The sequence below is a fragment of the Podarcis gaigeae genome (assembly GCF_964106915.1).
Source record: "Podarcis gaigeae genome assembly, chromosome: 1".
Classification (NCBI taxonomy): domain Eukaryota; kingdom Metazoa; phylum Chordata; class Lepidosauria; order Squamata; family Lacertidae; genus Podarcis; species Podarcis gaigeae.
This window is the reverse complement of record NC_139678.1, coordinates 82,415,802-82,431,685: the sequence shown is the minus strand read 5'-3', so window position 1 is coordinate 82,431,685 and position 15,884 is coordinate 82,415,802. Positions and strand designations below refer to the sequence as shown.

General features: G+C 41.6%; 1 protein-coding gene across 1 annotated transcript in view; it reads left to right on the top strand.

Annotated features, from left to right (window-relative positions):
- Positions 1–3,537: 3,537 nt before the first annotated feature.
- Positions 3,538–15,884, top strand: part of ZDHHC5 (zDHHC palmitoyltransferase 5) — a 51,962-nt gene continuing 39,615 nt past the window's right edge. The window contains exons 1-2 of the mRNA XM_083700802.1: positions 3,538–3,759; positions 14,291–15,678. Of these exons, the coding sequence (XP_083556928.1) occupies positions 15,575–15,678 (104 nt within the window). The 5' untranslated portion in view covers positions 3,538–3,759; positions 14,291–15,574. The remainder of the gene's footprint in view (positions 3,760–14,290; positions 15,679–15,884) is intronic.

The window sequence follows — 15,884 nt, the reverse complement described above, 5'->3', positions numbered from 1 at the left end:
GTATTTAAAAAGTGATCCAATGATCTACAAGTGACCCCAATTTAAATAAAACATGAATACTCAAAAGTAATGTCAGAGAATTTTCATACACGCTTGCGATTGTTTGAGCTTCTGTGACCCCTTCCAAAGCTGGCAAACAGCAGGCAGGATGAAATCCTGCTGCTTAAAGTTTGAAAATCAGACCAGAGAGTGAAGATAAACATCCTGGTGAGGAAGGGGAAGAAGACAACATTTCTGTCCCCTGCAGGGTACTCCCCTCCCCCATGTTATAGTGCTCAGTGTTGCTCTTAAAGTGGTGGTTGAAACCTATTTTTACTAACTAAATTCTAAATAATTCTGAAGAAGTGTGCATGCACATGAAAGCTCATACCAATAACAAACTTAGTTGGTCTCTAAGGTGCTACTGGAAGGATTTTTTTTTATTTTGTATTGATATAAGGATCAGTATTTACATAACTGATTTGTTAAATGGTAGGTTTCCCTGAGCAGTTCATCAAGTGATCACTTGTTCTTTTAATTGTTTCCACAACATGGATTGCAGTTGTCAGATCTTGTGAGAAGTTAAGCCTGCTGTTTTAAACTTTCTCAACAGACATCTGTGATTATGGATAGTGAAAGAAAAAAGAAAGAAACATGGAGTTGAGATCACAAATTAAAGATGTTAACAAATTGCATTTAAATTGTTTAGGCTGCAATTCTGTTCACAGTTACCTGGGCATAAGCCACACTGAGCACTGTAAAATCTCATTTTGCATAAAGGTGCACAGAATTGTGTGATAAAAATCTGAAGAGTTAACAGCAATTGGCTGGACTGAAAAAAGAAGACCTCTGTACCACTGTCAGAGCAGGTCTGGCAGCCTAGCTGCAGCCCAATGATATAGCCCATCAAAGGCAGAGCTGACCCTACTGTTAGGGGGAGAGAGATGGTTGCCTCATGCAGTAGCTACTGAGGGAGTGGGGGTGAAGAAGCCGTTCCTAGTAAGACCACTGGCTGTTCCCTGCTCATCCGCTGTGGTGATGTTTCCTTGTTCCTGGACCTGTGCAGACTGGCTGGCTAGCTAGCTTTCTCAAATCATAGTTGCCTTCTCTCAGTGTATCACAATTGGGAAAGGCTCCTGATTTAGCAAGCAGGCAGAAAGGGAGCCAGGCTAGCTTGCACACTCCAGCATGCATTGCTCTGCTTGTGAGATGAGCAGTTATTTGTGTGGACAGCAGACAGGGCTAGGCAAAGAAGTGAATGAGTAGTTGGGTGTTGCGAGAAAAGAACTGTGTGGGCCATACAGGCTGCCCTGTGTCCCTTAAGCTAGCCTTCTGTCCTCAGGTATGGTAGAGCAGGCGTAGGCAAACTCCGGCCCTCCAGATGTTTGGGACTACAATTCCCATCATCCCTGACCACTGGTCCTCTTAGCTAGGGATGATGGGAATTGCAGTCCCAAACATCTGGAGGGCCAGAGTTTGCCTATGCCTGTGGTAGAGGGTGCTGTTCGATTGTCAGTGTTGGAAATAAGATTTTGCTGCCAGTCCATTTAGAATGTGGGGTTGCTTGTGTTCTTTGCCTCAGGAAGCAAAATATCTTGAGTCAACCATGGCTGTCAGCCTGTACTAGTCTCAGAAGTACCATTCAAAAGCCCCTGGCTCTCTGGGCAGTTGCTGCATATCTTCTTCAAATTGCCATTTGTTTACAACTGGATTTTAGGTGGAAAAAACTGTAGCTGTAATTTAATAATGTGGAACTAAATCATTTCGGTTTAGTCTGTTCCAACCACTGCTACTTAAATTGCCTGGCTTGTGTCTGGAAATCTTAGTTCTTGTGAAGTATTACACCACAGAGGAAAGTGATCAAGGGATCATATGATCATTAATACAAAAGCTTATTTATTTTAGTAATGTTATCTTACTGTAGCCCTATTTATCTACAAAATATGTGCTATGGAGCAGTTTTATGTGACATTTCTCACCCTGCTTTGTAGCAGATGCTAATTCAGCCATACCAAAATTGTAGGTTCAAAGTATTCAGTGCCCCCTAAAAATATTCAGTGTCACACACTGATACGATGCCTGCATATCTCAAAAAACCACTGTAAATGACCATACAGTGTATCTTGGTGCTTCCTTCTAGAACATACTCTGTTGAAGTCTTGTTTTTTAATAGAAAAATGGTGCCAGTACTCACCATGAAGTTGTTACAGTAAGTGCCACACTTTTAACTTTTGGGGGTAAAGGTGCTGGTACTGTGTACTCTTGAGTACTCCCTGGAAAAAAACACTGAATATATCTAAAGCACAAACTTCTATGTTTAACAGTCATGTCTGTAAACTACCATTTAGCAAATGTGCTGGAAACTTCTATAGCCTTTCTGCACAAAATTATCATTCCTTGGGAAGAAGGAATGAATGGCTGTTTAAACTATTTTAAGTCTATACAGTACTGTAGATATGCTTTCAATCCTTGTTACCGCAACATATCTTGCTTCTCTGTTTTCTCCACAACTTATGGTCTTTTTAAAAAAAATCACATTTCTCACAGCTAGATGGAGAGCTTGCTTCACAAGGTGTAGATGAAATATGGTCACCCTTTATTAAAGTACAGATCAATTAATACATTTTCAGGCTAATATTAAATATAACAGAAGCTTTGATCAGGGTCAGCCTACTTCTTCAGATACAGAACTGTATAAATATTAAGGTAGGAACACGAGATGACATGCAAATTTGTTTTCACACATGCTGACTATGAAATGTTTATGTTTAAGAGTCCAAACTTGTCTTGTGCAATGAGTCCTTTTGTCAAAAGTAGAAGTGTGTTTAATGCTGCAGCGATCCTATAATTTACCAGGGATTAAGACCCTTTGAAATAAATGAGCACTACTTGTGAGTATACACGTAAAAGGTTGTGCTGCAGGACAGTGCCCAGCACATTTTAAACATTAAATTAAAAAAAGAACAGATTTTTTAAAAAGATGACAATGTTTGCGTAATGTTTAATTAAACTCATATATATACATACACAAACCACATTTATGTATATTAAAAGAACGTTGAGATATCTAGAAATACAATTACAAATGATCCACTACAAACTGCAAGAGAGATTTTAATCAGCAATTCCGTGTTAAATCAATGACACCACTAGATCGTCACCTTATATGAAGTCTAATAGACGACTGGATATCAGGTTTGTCAATCTCAGCCTCAGCGTGCCAATAAGGTGCTTGGAAGTGGGACGTCAAGAAATAATCTGCATACGGGAGGACGATTCACGCATGCTCGCCCTATACTTTCGTCCCTACCCCTCCCAGTTCTTTCGTAAGGTGGTCCTGGTCCTCTCGGGTACCACGAGACGGCGCATGCGTGTGGAAATGCTGCTGTTGCTATTGCTGCTGCTCCTCTCTTCCCTCAATCACGATTTGTAGACGCGCGGCTCCTCCCCTTTTACGCAAACGAATCCTTTCCTTCATTCAGCCTATCGCTTCCCGCGCATGCCCGCGAGAGCGCGAGCGAAGGAAGGCGAAGGCGAAGGCGGGGTGTACTGGGGAGCGAGTGCGCACGCGCGCGTGGGGGAGCGCGGGCGAGCAGCAACCTGACCAACCGGCGAGCCGCGTCGCGAGCCCGGACGGCTTTGAGAGCGCGCGTGCGCGCCCCGCGCCCCTTGCTTGGTGCTTCTCCTCACTGCTTGGGCCGAGCGAGCGAGTTCCTCGCCTCACAGGGCGGGAGCCAGGCGCGGCGGCGGCGGCGGCACCAGCGGGAACGTTTTTGGCGGGTGAGTTGCCAGGCGAGGCGGGCCGGGGGGTGACGGTAGCGAGGGCACGGGAGGGAGAGGCTTACCTCCACCTAAGGGCGAGGCGGGCGTGGAGAGGGACTCCATCAGCAACGGCTCGGCGGGGCCTAACGTCTCCCTGCCCTTCCTCGGGGTAGTGAAGAGTGAGGGAGTAGAGAAGGAAGTAGCCGCGTCGCGTGCTTCCCCCTCGCTTGCCTTACCTCCCAGCCCACCCTTTTCCTGCCGTGGGCTGGCCGAGAGTGTAACTTCCACCCCACCTACGTCCCCTCAGGGCCCTTCCCGCGTAGGTGGCCCCAGCCGCACCCCCGCTCTCTCTTTGCGACAGCTACTGTTACTTTCGCTTTTAGAGGGGTTGCGAAGTGTTTTTCTTTTGAGTTCCGTGCCGGTAGCAGCTTGTGTTGTCGGTAATACTCATGAGTGGATAAGTTCCTTTCCCGATAAGCTCCTTCTCTCTCTCTCCACTCTCCCCCCCCCCCCCACTTTCTGTTCTATAAAACCGTGGTCACTTGACAAGGTGGTGGCCTACTTAAGGCCGCTTGTTTTAAGGGTATCGTATCTACTAATAGGTTTGTAATTATAGTTTTGGGCCCGGCCTGTAGGTGTGTGGCGATAGCTGGAGTGAGGGGACCAAGTTGGAAATGTAGAAACGGGGCTTGTCTTCCATATTGTGTTGGGTGTGTGATCATAGCCTTGCAAAATGTAGATGGCATTACTTATTCTCCTGACGATAACGCTTTCCATAAGTAACCCTTTGAAAGATCTTGCTGAAAAGCAAAGATACTTACTTGTTAACTAGCTGATACTTTTATATTTTGTACATCATATTTCACTTCTTACCTTTACCAAGCCCTCCTCTCCTCTGCTTCTTACTTTGTGTTCATATGGTGGAAAAGTGAAGAAATTTAGTTTCTTCTCTAGGGATTATTCAGGAGAGCATGCCATCTGTATTTCTCACAAATGCTTCCTGGGCAGTTATATAGACCCCATGTTTTTACTTAAGGAAGACTGATTGAAAGTGTTAAGAAGACATCCCAGCATTTGCCTCTGCCCTGCTTTTCAGGAAGTAAACCTTTTTATCTCCTGTACACAAAGTCACCTTGGTAATGGATGGAGCAGGTCCTCCCTCATCTGTTAATGTTTGCTTGCAGAAGCACTTCAGGAATTGAAGTATCTTATGTTTTCCTTATTATCCTAACTCCTCAACAAGAATACCAGGCATGTACAATTTAAATGAATTTGAAGGCTGCTTTTAGATATTAACTTAGATTGCATGGTAACATTAACTAGGAAATTTTTTGGGGGTACTGTTCTAGCTTGTTGTTTTTCCTTTTAAGTCATTACCTGTTAATCCTTTTTCTTCCTGAACCCCTCTCTCTGTTAAGCCTCTTTCCTTCTGCACCTATACCGCATGCACAACTCCTTGATCAGTACAATCATTTATCAGTTGTTTCCTCCTTTATATTTCCATACTGATAATTCTCCCTGCAACCCCAACTGTTCCCCTCTGTTCTATATGGCATGTCACCTATACGGTATTCTGATGCCCACTGTTTTCTATGCTCTGTAACACCTAGGATTAATTACTGAAATGTATTATATGTGGGAATCTTTGAAGAATTAACTGCGGTTAGTTCTAGATATAGCCACCAGGGGCTGGGGCTGATCAGTAGAAACGCATCACACTGGTCTTCAGAAACTTACATTGGCTTCCAGTCCATTTCCAAGTACCATTCAAAGTGCTGCAGCTTATCTTTAAAGTCCTACAAGGCTTAGGACTCAAGTACCCAAAGGGCTGCCTGCTCTCATACCAACCTGTATGTGCATTAAGGTCCTCTTTGGAAACTTCACTCCAGGCACTTCTGTCATCTGAGTATAGCCTTCTTGGTAGTAGTGCCCATCTGTGGCATACCCAGCGAGACTCACATGGCATTGTTTTATTTCTGAAAATTTATTCTTTTTATATCCTACCTTTCTTCAACTATGGAACCCAAGGCGATGTACATGTGGTTCACAGAGAGTTATTGGGCTTTCAGCTTTGCTTCCATGGTGTGTTTGTGTGAAATCAACACCCATGTCTGAAGGTGGGGCCAGTGTGATTCACATGTGATAGAGGCTTTGATTAGGTAAAAGTTACACTACATCATATCTAAATCTTGATAAAGTTTAACTAATTAGTGAGTATACTGTGGTAATGTCTCCATTCCTTAAATGTATTTTATCGTGAAAAGTATAAATCACAGTAATGAATCATAGCTGTATATGTGTTTCCCGTTCTTTCCAGTTGTTTGGAAAACCTGGTTCACTTAGAAGAGACAGTATATAGTGATAAGCTGATCTTTGTGCAGGAAAACGTATCCTGTACTGTATGATGAGAACTTTGCCCTTCCCTGTAGATAACGAAGAGAAAGAAGGTTCTAGCAACTATTCAGGCAAGGACACATATCAGAATATTTCAGAGATCCCTTCAAATGTGATTGGAAAAATAAAAGGAAAGCAGGAAATATTGAACCCGAATAGAATTGTAAAGCACTTTAAAGAATAAGTGTACGTTTTTAAGTTGAGTGTGGGTGTATTTCAGTTGGTGCCCTTACTTTCACATAAGTGCTTTTGATCCAGCAAAGAGAAAGCAAGCAGTTTTTGTTGATTTCACCTCTCCTGCCTCTGTGTCACCTTCTTCCCTCTTCTGACAGGTCTGCCAATTATCTGCAGCCTGTTTTCAGGGGCTGGGGGGATAATATGCAAATATAGCCCCCACACTTCCATTAGTAGAGGCATATGCTGGTTCAGAAGCTCTTTAGTGAGCTCAAGAGCACCAGCTTGAGTCTACCCAGCCAGCAAGCTTTAATTTAATATGAGCAGCGTGGATATTACTGCAAGACTGTGTTTCTTTATTGCACTGTACAACAACAACAACAACAAACTTTATTAAGGTCGCAGACCAGCATAAGATACAAACACGTGAATAAAATAAAGCACATAAGTCTTAAAGAGGAGAGGGGTAAAAGCAAATAGTTAAAAGTGGTTATAACTCACATAAATTTAAAGCAGAAAGAGAGAAAAGACAAACGGTTAAAAGTGACTATAAGGGAGGGAAAGTGAAGCAGCACAGGTCTTGCATTATGGGCCTTCTGTTTAGGCCTGGTTTGTGAGACAAAACATCTTTTGACATATGTCCATCAGGGCAGTGCAATATCTAGCAACTGAGTATGTGACATTGCACTGTATATATTTTGCATGCTATTCTTTTTGCTATATAGTGGAACCGTGTGTTATGTACCGCCCACCTTATGAATGCTTCGGGTTACGAGCTCCGCTAACCCAGAAGTAGGTCTCCTGGTTGGGAACTTTGTCCCGGGATGCGAGCAGAAGTAGCGCAGCAGCAGTGGGAGGCACCATTAGCAAAAGCGCACCTCATGTTAAGAACGGTTTCGGGTTACAAACGGACCTCCTGAACGATTTAAGTTCGTAACCGGAGGTACCACTGTAGAGGTAATGTCCTTAAAATCCCTATATAAGAATATGGGAATATAGGAACCTGCACACTGGGTAATATTGTCATTGCTGCTGTAATGTGTTTTCTACTTTATTCTGCTTTGGTCCAGCCTCCCACCCTGCAAAAAAGTCCATACTTACACGTAGAAGCAAGATCTGATGGTGACTGGTTACACTAGAGCTGTTTTTTTATCAATGAGAATGAAATGCATATGTTTAGGTGTAAATATTCATATCTGAAAAAATGGTTCTTAATTTTACATAGAATATCTTCTTTTCACACAGTGAATCTGTTAGGGCAGGGACGTCCAACTCCCAACAGACTGCAATCTACTCGCAGAATAAAAAACTGGCAGTGATCTACTGCTTTGTTGGGGAGGTTTCAGGTCAAAGTTGTTGAGCTTCTATTTTTTAGGGAGGAATGGAAGAGGAATGTCCCTTTTTGGGGGGGGGGGGTTCAGGTCAGAACCTCCTGGGGATCCCAGTAAAACACAATCAACCTGTTGGACATCCCTGTGTTAGGGCATTGATTTTGTTTGATGATGAACTGTAGAACTAGCATTCTTATGGCTAAATTAATATTAACCTAGTTGTTTAAGACGGCAGGAAATTGACATTGTTAAAAACAACTATTCAAGCCAAACTTTTTTTAATATGATGGAAAACTGTTGACAATAATTTGAAGTTAGCTGTTTAAGAGACACTCCTCTTTAGGATCTGAATAAAGATATTCTTGGAACTTTGCAGCACTAGAGCTAAAAACTGGGCCTTATTTGGATAAACATCTTTAAACAGTTACTAGCTCTTGTGAGATTGTTTTTAGGAAGCTTCGCAGTTACATCTATATTGTGCAAAGTGGCTTGAGAAACAAAACAACAGCTTAATTTGTAAAGTGGCTTGAAGAAGTGGGCTTGTGTATCATATATGCCATTACTTCCTCTCCACCTATTATGATCATTATTTCCCACCTTTTACTCTGTCTGGGACTCAAGGCAGCTTACAGATAAAATAGAAAAAGCTAAAAACCCACTGCAGCACGTGGCACAGAATTGTATCCTTAGAATTCTAGTCTAGTAAGCCTTGGTGAATACAGATAGCATTATCGTATTTTTTGCTCCATAAGACACACCTGACCATAAGATGCACCTAGTTTTTAGAGGAGGAAAGCAAGAAAAAAACTCCCCGTCCCAATTTGACAGAGCGTGTGAGGGAGGAAGATCCCCCTCTGTGCTGGCTCCTGGCTGCTCTCATGCAAGTCACAGAGGCCCTCAGATGGAAGGAACTCTAAAGAGTGTTCTAAAGCCCTCTTCCCCCGCCTCACCTCTCCCCACCCCCTCACACAGGTGGGGGACGCTCGCACGGGCGATGTGCCACTCTGGAAACCAAAGTCCCCAGCTCCGCCGCTGCCAGAGACCACACATTCGCTCCATAAGACGCACAGACATTTCCCTTTACTTTTTAGGAGGAAAAACGTACATCTTATGGAGCGAAAAATACGGTACTTTGAGGTGGTGAGTGAGATGCCAATAAGTTTTTGAAAAAAGAATATGGTATTGTTTCAGGAAGACTAATGCCTAATATAAACACTGTTGATAGTGTTCTAGAGTGAGAAAAATATGGGTTTAGGGAGCTAAAGAAATTGTAATCAGTAGTACAGCCTTTGTATATGTATGAATTGGAGGTGTAAAGAATAGTGGAGCTTGTGTAAGGAGGCAGATTTAAGGTACTGCTGTGATGGTTCACCTGAGACTATTGACGCTTTAATGAAAATGTAATGGATAAGGAATTGGGGAAAGTTGTGGGGGGGGAATGGGTGAATTTCAAAACTGGCTGCCTTGACTAAGGGTTTGGAGTTAAGTTCAGTGAGGTGAAAAAACAGTGTGGGTAAGTAAGTAATGGTGACCTGAGTAATGGTGTCTGGGGAAAGGTGGGGAAAATCACGAAACAGATTCTTCTAATAAAAGGAAGCTTAGGTGGATAAGAGACAACCAGAAAGGCTATAGAAGGTAATATTTGAACATGAAGAAAATAATACCAGGGAACACTTTAGAGAGTCATTTTACTTATACTGTATTGGTAACCTTGGTAAATCGGGAAGCATGGTGGCTGAATGAAAGGGCTTCAGGGTGAAAATCAGCAATACAGTCATACCTCGGGTTACAGCCACTTCAGGTTGTGTTTTTTCGGGTTGCGGACCGCCAAAACCCGGCAGTACCGGAACGGGTTACTTCTGGGTTTCGGCAGTTGTGCATGCACAGAAGTGCTAAATCGCGCTTTGTGCATGCGCAGAAACACCGAACCACAATCCACGCGTGCACAGATGCAGATTGCGAACGTGCATCCCGCACATTCACAACCCAAGCGTCCACTGTACATGTTCATTATTTAACTATAGGAAGATGATAATGTGTGAAAAGTGTGAGGGCTGATAATTCAAGTCAGAAAATATTTTTTTTTAAGAAGGAAGAGTGAATAAAGAGGGTAATATCAGATGTGCTGGAAATGAGATATCTGAGTCACATTGGAAGAAGAGATTGCAGAAAATTAAAACTGAACACCAAGTATTTTGTTCTAATTTGATATAACATAAATAACAGAATAAGCAGTTTGCTGAGGATGGTTCAGGTAATGCTGCAGCATGAAACTCCATTGACAAGCTCTTACCTGAATTAGAATTCTTATTCTGTATGCCAGCAAACAACATAGTACTCATTGAGTTTCCATTATTATATACAGTTGAAATTTAGGGCAATTGTTTGAAATAGCAAGTGTTGATTTGGATTGTGTCTTGTGGTAAGAGTAGTGGTGTGCTGGAGGAAGGGTACAGGGAGATGATTTTTGCCAATACCCTCTTCCCTGTGTGTCCCCTAAAAAGCTGATATAGGGCACTGGGGTACTTTTCAAAACAGTATGGTAGGTCATCCTGGGGGGCTGTAGGGAGGCATATGCCCTTCCCTCTAGCAGGATGTTGTTGAAACTGTACAATTTATGGAGGTGCAAATCTGCATATAAGCGGTTGTAATTTGAGCATTTGGGGGGGGGACGGGCATCTTGAAAGGAAAATATTGCGACTGGTATTTTTCTAGAGAGAAATGCATTTATTTGACCTGTACCTGGGAAAAGATGGACCTATACTGAAGGTAATGGAGCAAACAAATAGATTTGCTGCTTTTAAAAGGATTCTGGAAGTAGATTGTCTAGCTGAGATAGTGATGTGGGTGTAACATTTTCCAGTGCTTTATTTCTCCATAGAAACTTTTCACTTTCATAAGTTTGTTCCTAATACTGAATGCACGCCAGTTACTAATAAATATTTTAAAAGCCTCTAAATACAGATAAAATAAATATTCTAATTTAAATCACTTAAGGCACCACAAATTATCTCATGCAATTTACTCTATAATTTGTATCGAAATTCCCTCCAGAAGTTTTCCAGAAACCCCACATCACTGGTTGACAATAACAGCTAAATTACTGCTGTTACATGCAAGAGTTAAATCATGGTTAGTTTTCAGGATTGCTTCCAATCTTAGTTCTGTTCATAGTAAGTTCTGTTGAAATTAATTGATGTGATTAACTTAGATCCATTAATTTCAGTGTGCCTTGACTAGCATCAGTTTCTGAATTCTTAACCACTTTCTTTTCAAGTGGCATATAAGTAGAAAATGTAGGAACATAAATGCTTGTTGTTTTCACTCAGTTGCTGGTGGGCAAAGCAACAAAAGCTTTTGGGGGGACCATAGGTCTGTCAGAAAACATTTCTGGTTTAAAAAAACCCCACACATTTTGCCATGCAACAATTAGTCATACAACCAATAAAATGAGGCAACTATTGAATTATCCAAAGCAGTCCTCAGGATCTAATAGAAGATGTAAGTGCTGTCCGGTTGGTTGGCATGCGTCTGTCTTTGGAGACAATAGGAGACAATTTGAGGGTTAAACTGTTGGAAGGTTACAGCGCTTGTTGTGATTGTAGAGACTGATATGGGACAAGCATGGGTGTTGCAACTGGGGCAGATTGTTCTGCTGCTGCAGATGCATCTTGGTGTTTCTTCTCTCTGCACTCTCTGAAGTAGTCATTCCTCCTCTAGTCACTTCTAGAAATGCTGTCAGTCTGCTTGGAAATAATTGAACAAATGCTATCAGATTTATTTTTAATTTAATTTAGCATGTGAGTGTGGGAAATTTCCCAGAAAGGCCAACATTTCACTATATTTCTTTGTGTGTGTGTGTAGAGTGCAGCAGTTCTACCAAATTAGAAATTTAGTGTCATGTTCTTCCTTGCCATGCATAGCAATCCCCCTCTCCTCCAGGGTTTTCCCTGATACTCCCAGAGTCAATTACTTTTAGCATGTGTATGGGGTGGGGGAAGCCCCATTGCAGAGAGAAACAGAAGAGGGCCTTCTCGGTAGTGATGCCTGCTCTGTGGAACGCCCTTTCATCAGATGTCAAAGAAATAAACAACTATCTCATGTTTAGAAGACATCTGAAGGCAGCCCTGTTTAGAGAAGTTTTTAATGATTGATGTCTTACTGTATTTTTATATCTTTTGTTGGAAGCCGCCCAGAGTGGCTGGGGAAACCCAGCCAGATGGGCGGGGTATAAATACATTATTATTATTATTATTATTATTATTATTATTATTATTATTAGTCTTTGCGCAGGACTTCCGCTGAGGGGACCCATTAGTTTAATCCCACCCTTTGAATCTGTTAAAAGGAAGATGGTAAGACACAGAAGTGGTAAGACACAGAAGTATCAGATCCCACCAGGAAGCCTGGAAGTTATTTAAAGCTATGTAGAAGGTCAAATAAAATTCATGTCACTGCTCAAAAAAGATGCAAATAAGACAAAGGGGGATCAGCATGGTTAAACAGCAGTGGAGGATGGTTTCCATAAGTAAATAGTCTTAGTATAGTTACTGTCTGCAAGGTCTTGCCTGTCCTCTCTCACTGCCTGCCCTGGAATTTCCATTAGCACCATTTCTTACCCCTTTGCTCCAGAGAGCCCAAATGGCTACATTCTGGATGTACAGTTAAATTATATACAGATTCATTGCCTTTCCCCCCTTATGTTCTTCCTTTCTCTAGTTCCTTTGTCCTCTGTATTTCGACTCCCTTTTTTATTGGAGATGGGTAACTTTGAACTTGAGGTATTGTAAAAAAAATTCTGTACATATTCATTTATTGTACCGTCCTGCAGGGTTCTGTGATATTCTAGTGGGATCATCACATTTAATATAGTTACTCCTAGACATTGAGTACCACACCTTCTTGCTATGTTTCTATTGGCCTTGGAATTTGTTGTCTGGTCCAGTTAAAATAACTCAGCCTATAGTTGGCTCTAGGCCCTAGGGAATAGCTCTTTCGTGAAATTTTATTTGGATTTGGGTAGTCAAAGTATACAGACCTCCTACTGTATTTCTAGGGACCTGACTCATCCTGTAATCTCAAACAATAGTCTTATTCTACTCTGATCGTTGATGTTTCTTTTTCAAAAGTTGTTCTGAGAGACAGTACTATCTTACTTAGTAAATAATTGGAAAAGTGGGTTTTAAAGTTCTGAAACGTCTTTGTTAAATGATTTAATCCCACAGTTCCCTGTATCATGTCAATTAGTTCACTCTTCAGATGTCTCATTTCTCATATGAGTTTTTCATTACTACTGATCACACCTCCCTTCTTTGTGGGATGTTCTTGTTGATAGGTAGCAAAGAAGCTAAACTGTGACTGCAGTTTGGGGGAAGGGTTGCTATGGCAGCTGGGTGTTGGCTGTTCACCAGGCTGTTTCTCTTTTCCAGTCTCCTCAGGGCAAGTTGGTTCTACAGGAATCCATGTGATGACATTTGGATGATGGAGGGGCCACAATGGGAGCAGGATGGGTGAAATCCCCAAGCTTCTTTCTTCTCCCCTTCCTTCAGGGCAAGGTGTTTTTCCATATGTGCCTGCAGAAAAATAGCATGAAGATAAAAAGAAAAAAGCACAGATTTTCCCTTTACCACACTTCTTAGAAGCCCCCCCCCCCCCCGGCATATTGTTATAAACTGCTTAGTTATCAACTGGGCTTGCAACCAGTACAGAACCCTTTGGTATTATATAGTGGGATAAGGAAAGGCTTGGGGGACTCAGCAATAACCTCCCTGAAACCCCACCCCATGGCGGGGGGGGGGGGGAGAGCAACACTGACCAGCATTCCAAAGCTCCTGATCCAGGCTGGCTGCTGAACAGGAGTTCTTTTATTAGTTGGGGATGCACAACAGCATTATGAGCTGGAAAACACTACAAGGTTCCTGCTTGTAGGAATCTATTTGTTAAACCTACAAGGGAAAGAGAGGGCTATTAATCATCTTGCAAGCAACATCCAGAAGGCAGTTCAGAAGGAAAGAGAGAGAATCTGACCAATGGGAAATACAGTCAAAGGGCATGTGCATAGCTGGGGAGAGGCTTAAAGGATTGATGGGCAAAGTAACAGATCTGAAAGTTAGGTTCTGCAAATCTATTTTAAGGATAAAAACTGTATAATAGTAAAGAGTCTGCCTTTTAAGATATGAGCCATGAAATATTTGACCCTGACATTTTGAGAAACAATCACCTAATTCTAGTAGAACAAAGAGTTAGCTGCCTTAATGTACACTTTCTTTTGAAGTGTAGTAATTTTGTAAATCTGCCTTTTTAAAAGAGTGGAGTCCTGGCTCTGAATATGCTGAAAATAAAGGTAAGCCTTTTTGGGTTTCAGTTTTATTAACATTAATAGATAATTTTAGATAATCCCAAAATCCGGAATGAGTTAATGGATGTTTGAAGCTCTCTGAGTGCAAAATATGTCCTGATGTGTGTCCTAAATATAACATGTCTCACAAGTTTTACAGATGTGGAAACTGAGTCACATAAGACTGTTACCCATAATTATAGGTTCTCATATGGGAAAAGTACTTTGGCTCTTAACTCTCAGATCTGTACTAAGGATCAGTACTGCATTGCACTTTCTCTTGAATGCTTAACCTTATTTTTATCTCTTCTAGGTACAAGAAGCTCAAGATGACAAGTTGGCAAAATGATTTAAAGACTTTTAAAGCTAATATGAATGAATAAGGATTAATTTTATTTGTGTGAAGGGGGCATGAGAATGCAACAGTTTGGAGCAGACAAAGTGCTCTAGGACATGGGTGTGGAGGTCCTAGGCATCTTTTCTTTTTACTGTCAGTTACATTTTGGATTTTTAGGAAAACATTTGAAAACTCAGTCTCTAACTGGGTCTACTCCAGACACAACTGATCCATAATTAATGAAGCAATCTCAAACTTAATTTTCAATTTTTACCAGTAAAACTGGACTTGTTGAAGGATTTTTGTTGTTGTACACAAGGGAACAAATAAGGAGACTAAAACACAAGACCAGCCTTGCAGTGTGCCCCCTACTCCCCCTTGAAAGAAAAGGATTTTCAGCTCAACCTTGCACCAGCTGTTACCCGGATTTAGTAGTCAAGAGAGAAATAAACAAAATTAAACAACGAATGCCAGACAACCCTAGTTCCTGGTGAAATCAGGGGAGAGTGCTCCTACTTTAAAAGAAGAGAACATTTATGGCACGAGGTGGGGGGCAGAGAATGATGTGCACAAGCATGGCAGATTTGCTAACACAATAACCTTCTGCTGAGCAACAACAAACAGATTAAAAAGGAGAAACTTGTTCCAGAGTCTACATTGCAAAATTACCACGTGTTTTCTGAAACAAAAATAATAACAAAGCAAACCATCAAAACCTAGTATATACTTTGTGTCTTTCATTGATCACCTTCCTTGGGGTGCTTATTTGGCTCATCCTGCACTCTTGCACTAAAACGTCTAGCCCAATTCTGATACTTCATTTGCTGCATTTTTCAACTCTGTGTCACCTCAGAAGAGGATCATCTCTACTCTAGGAAGTGCACATTTTTACAGGGCTTTCCTGGTACGATTTCTTGAACCACTAGAATTTTCAATTGGAGTACAAGCTCTCATTTTATATTTTTAATTTTCCTTGCCCCACAAGAATCTTGGGACTACATATAGAATTCCCATTGTTGTCTTCTGTGACACTTACTTTGGTTGTGCATACTACTATTCATTTTCATCTGGATCATACTGACTCATAAATCTGATCTGACTCGTAACAGCTAACTACAAGAACTTGAATGCAGATTTAAAAGTCTCTCCTTTGCACAGTTGCTTTTCTTTTTGAAGGTCCCTCCTGCATTTTCTTGTCCTTTCTGACTCCAGTTGGGCCTAGGCTATGCTGCAGGGCGGATCATCGATCAGAGCTCCAACATGCCAGCAGCATCTGGAAAGAGATTCAAACCCAGCAAGTATGTCCCTGTATCAGCGGCTGCAATCTTCCTAGTAGGATCCACCACACTCTTCTTTGCTTTTACGTGAGTCAAGAAAATATATAGTATTTGGGGAAGGGGGGCATGGATAGACTGGGTTGGCAGTTTTGCATGTAAGTCTAGAGGCTGTTAAGAAAATCCAGTACTCCTGGATAGAAAAAACCAGCCGTGTACTCATTTTTGTTATGCTGACTTTACAGAAATGGTAATCTGAATCAGGGCACTCAGAACCCACTGATTTGATGACTAAA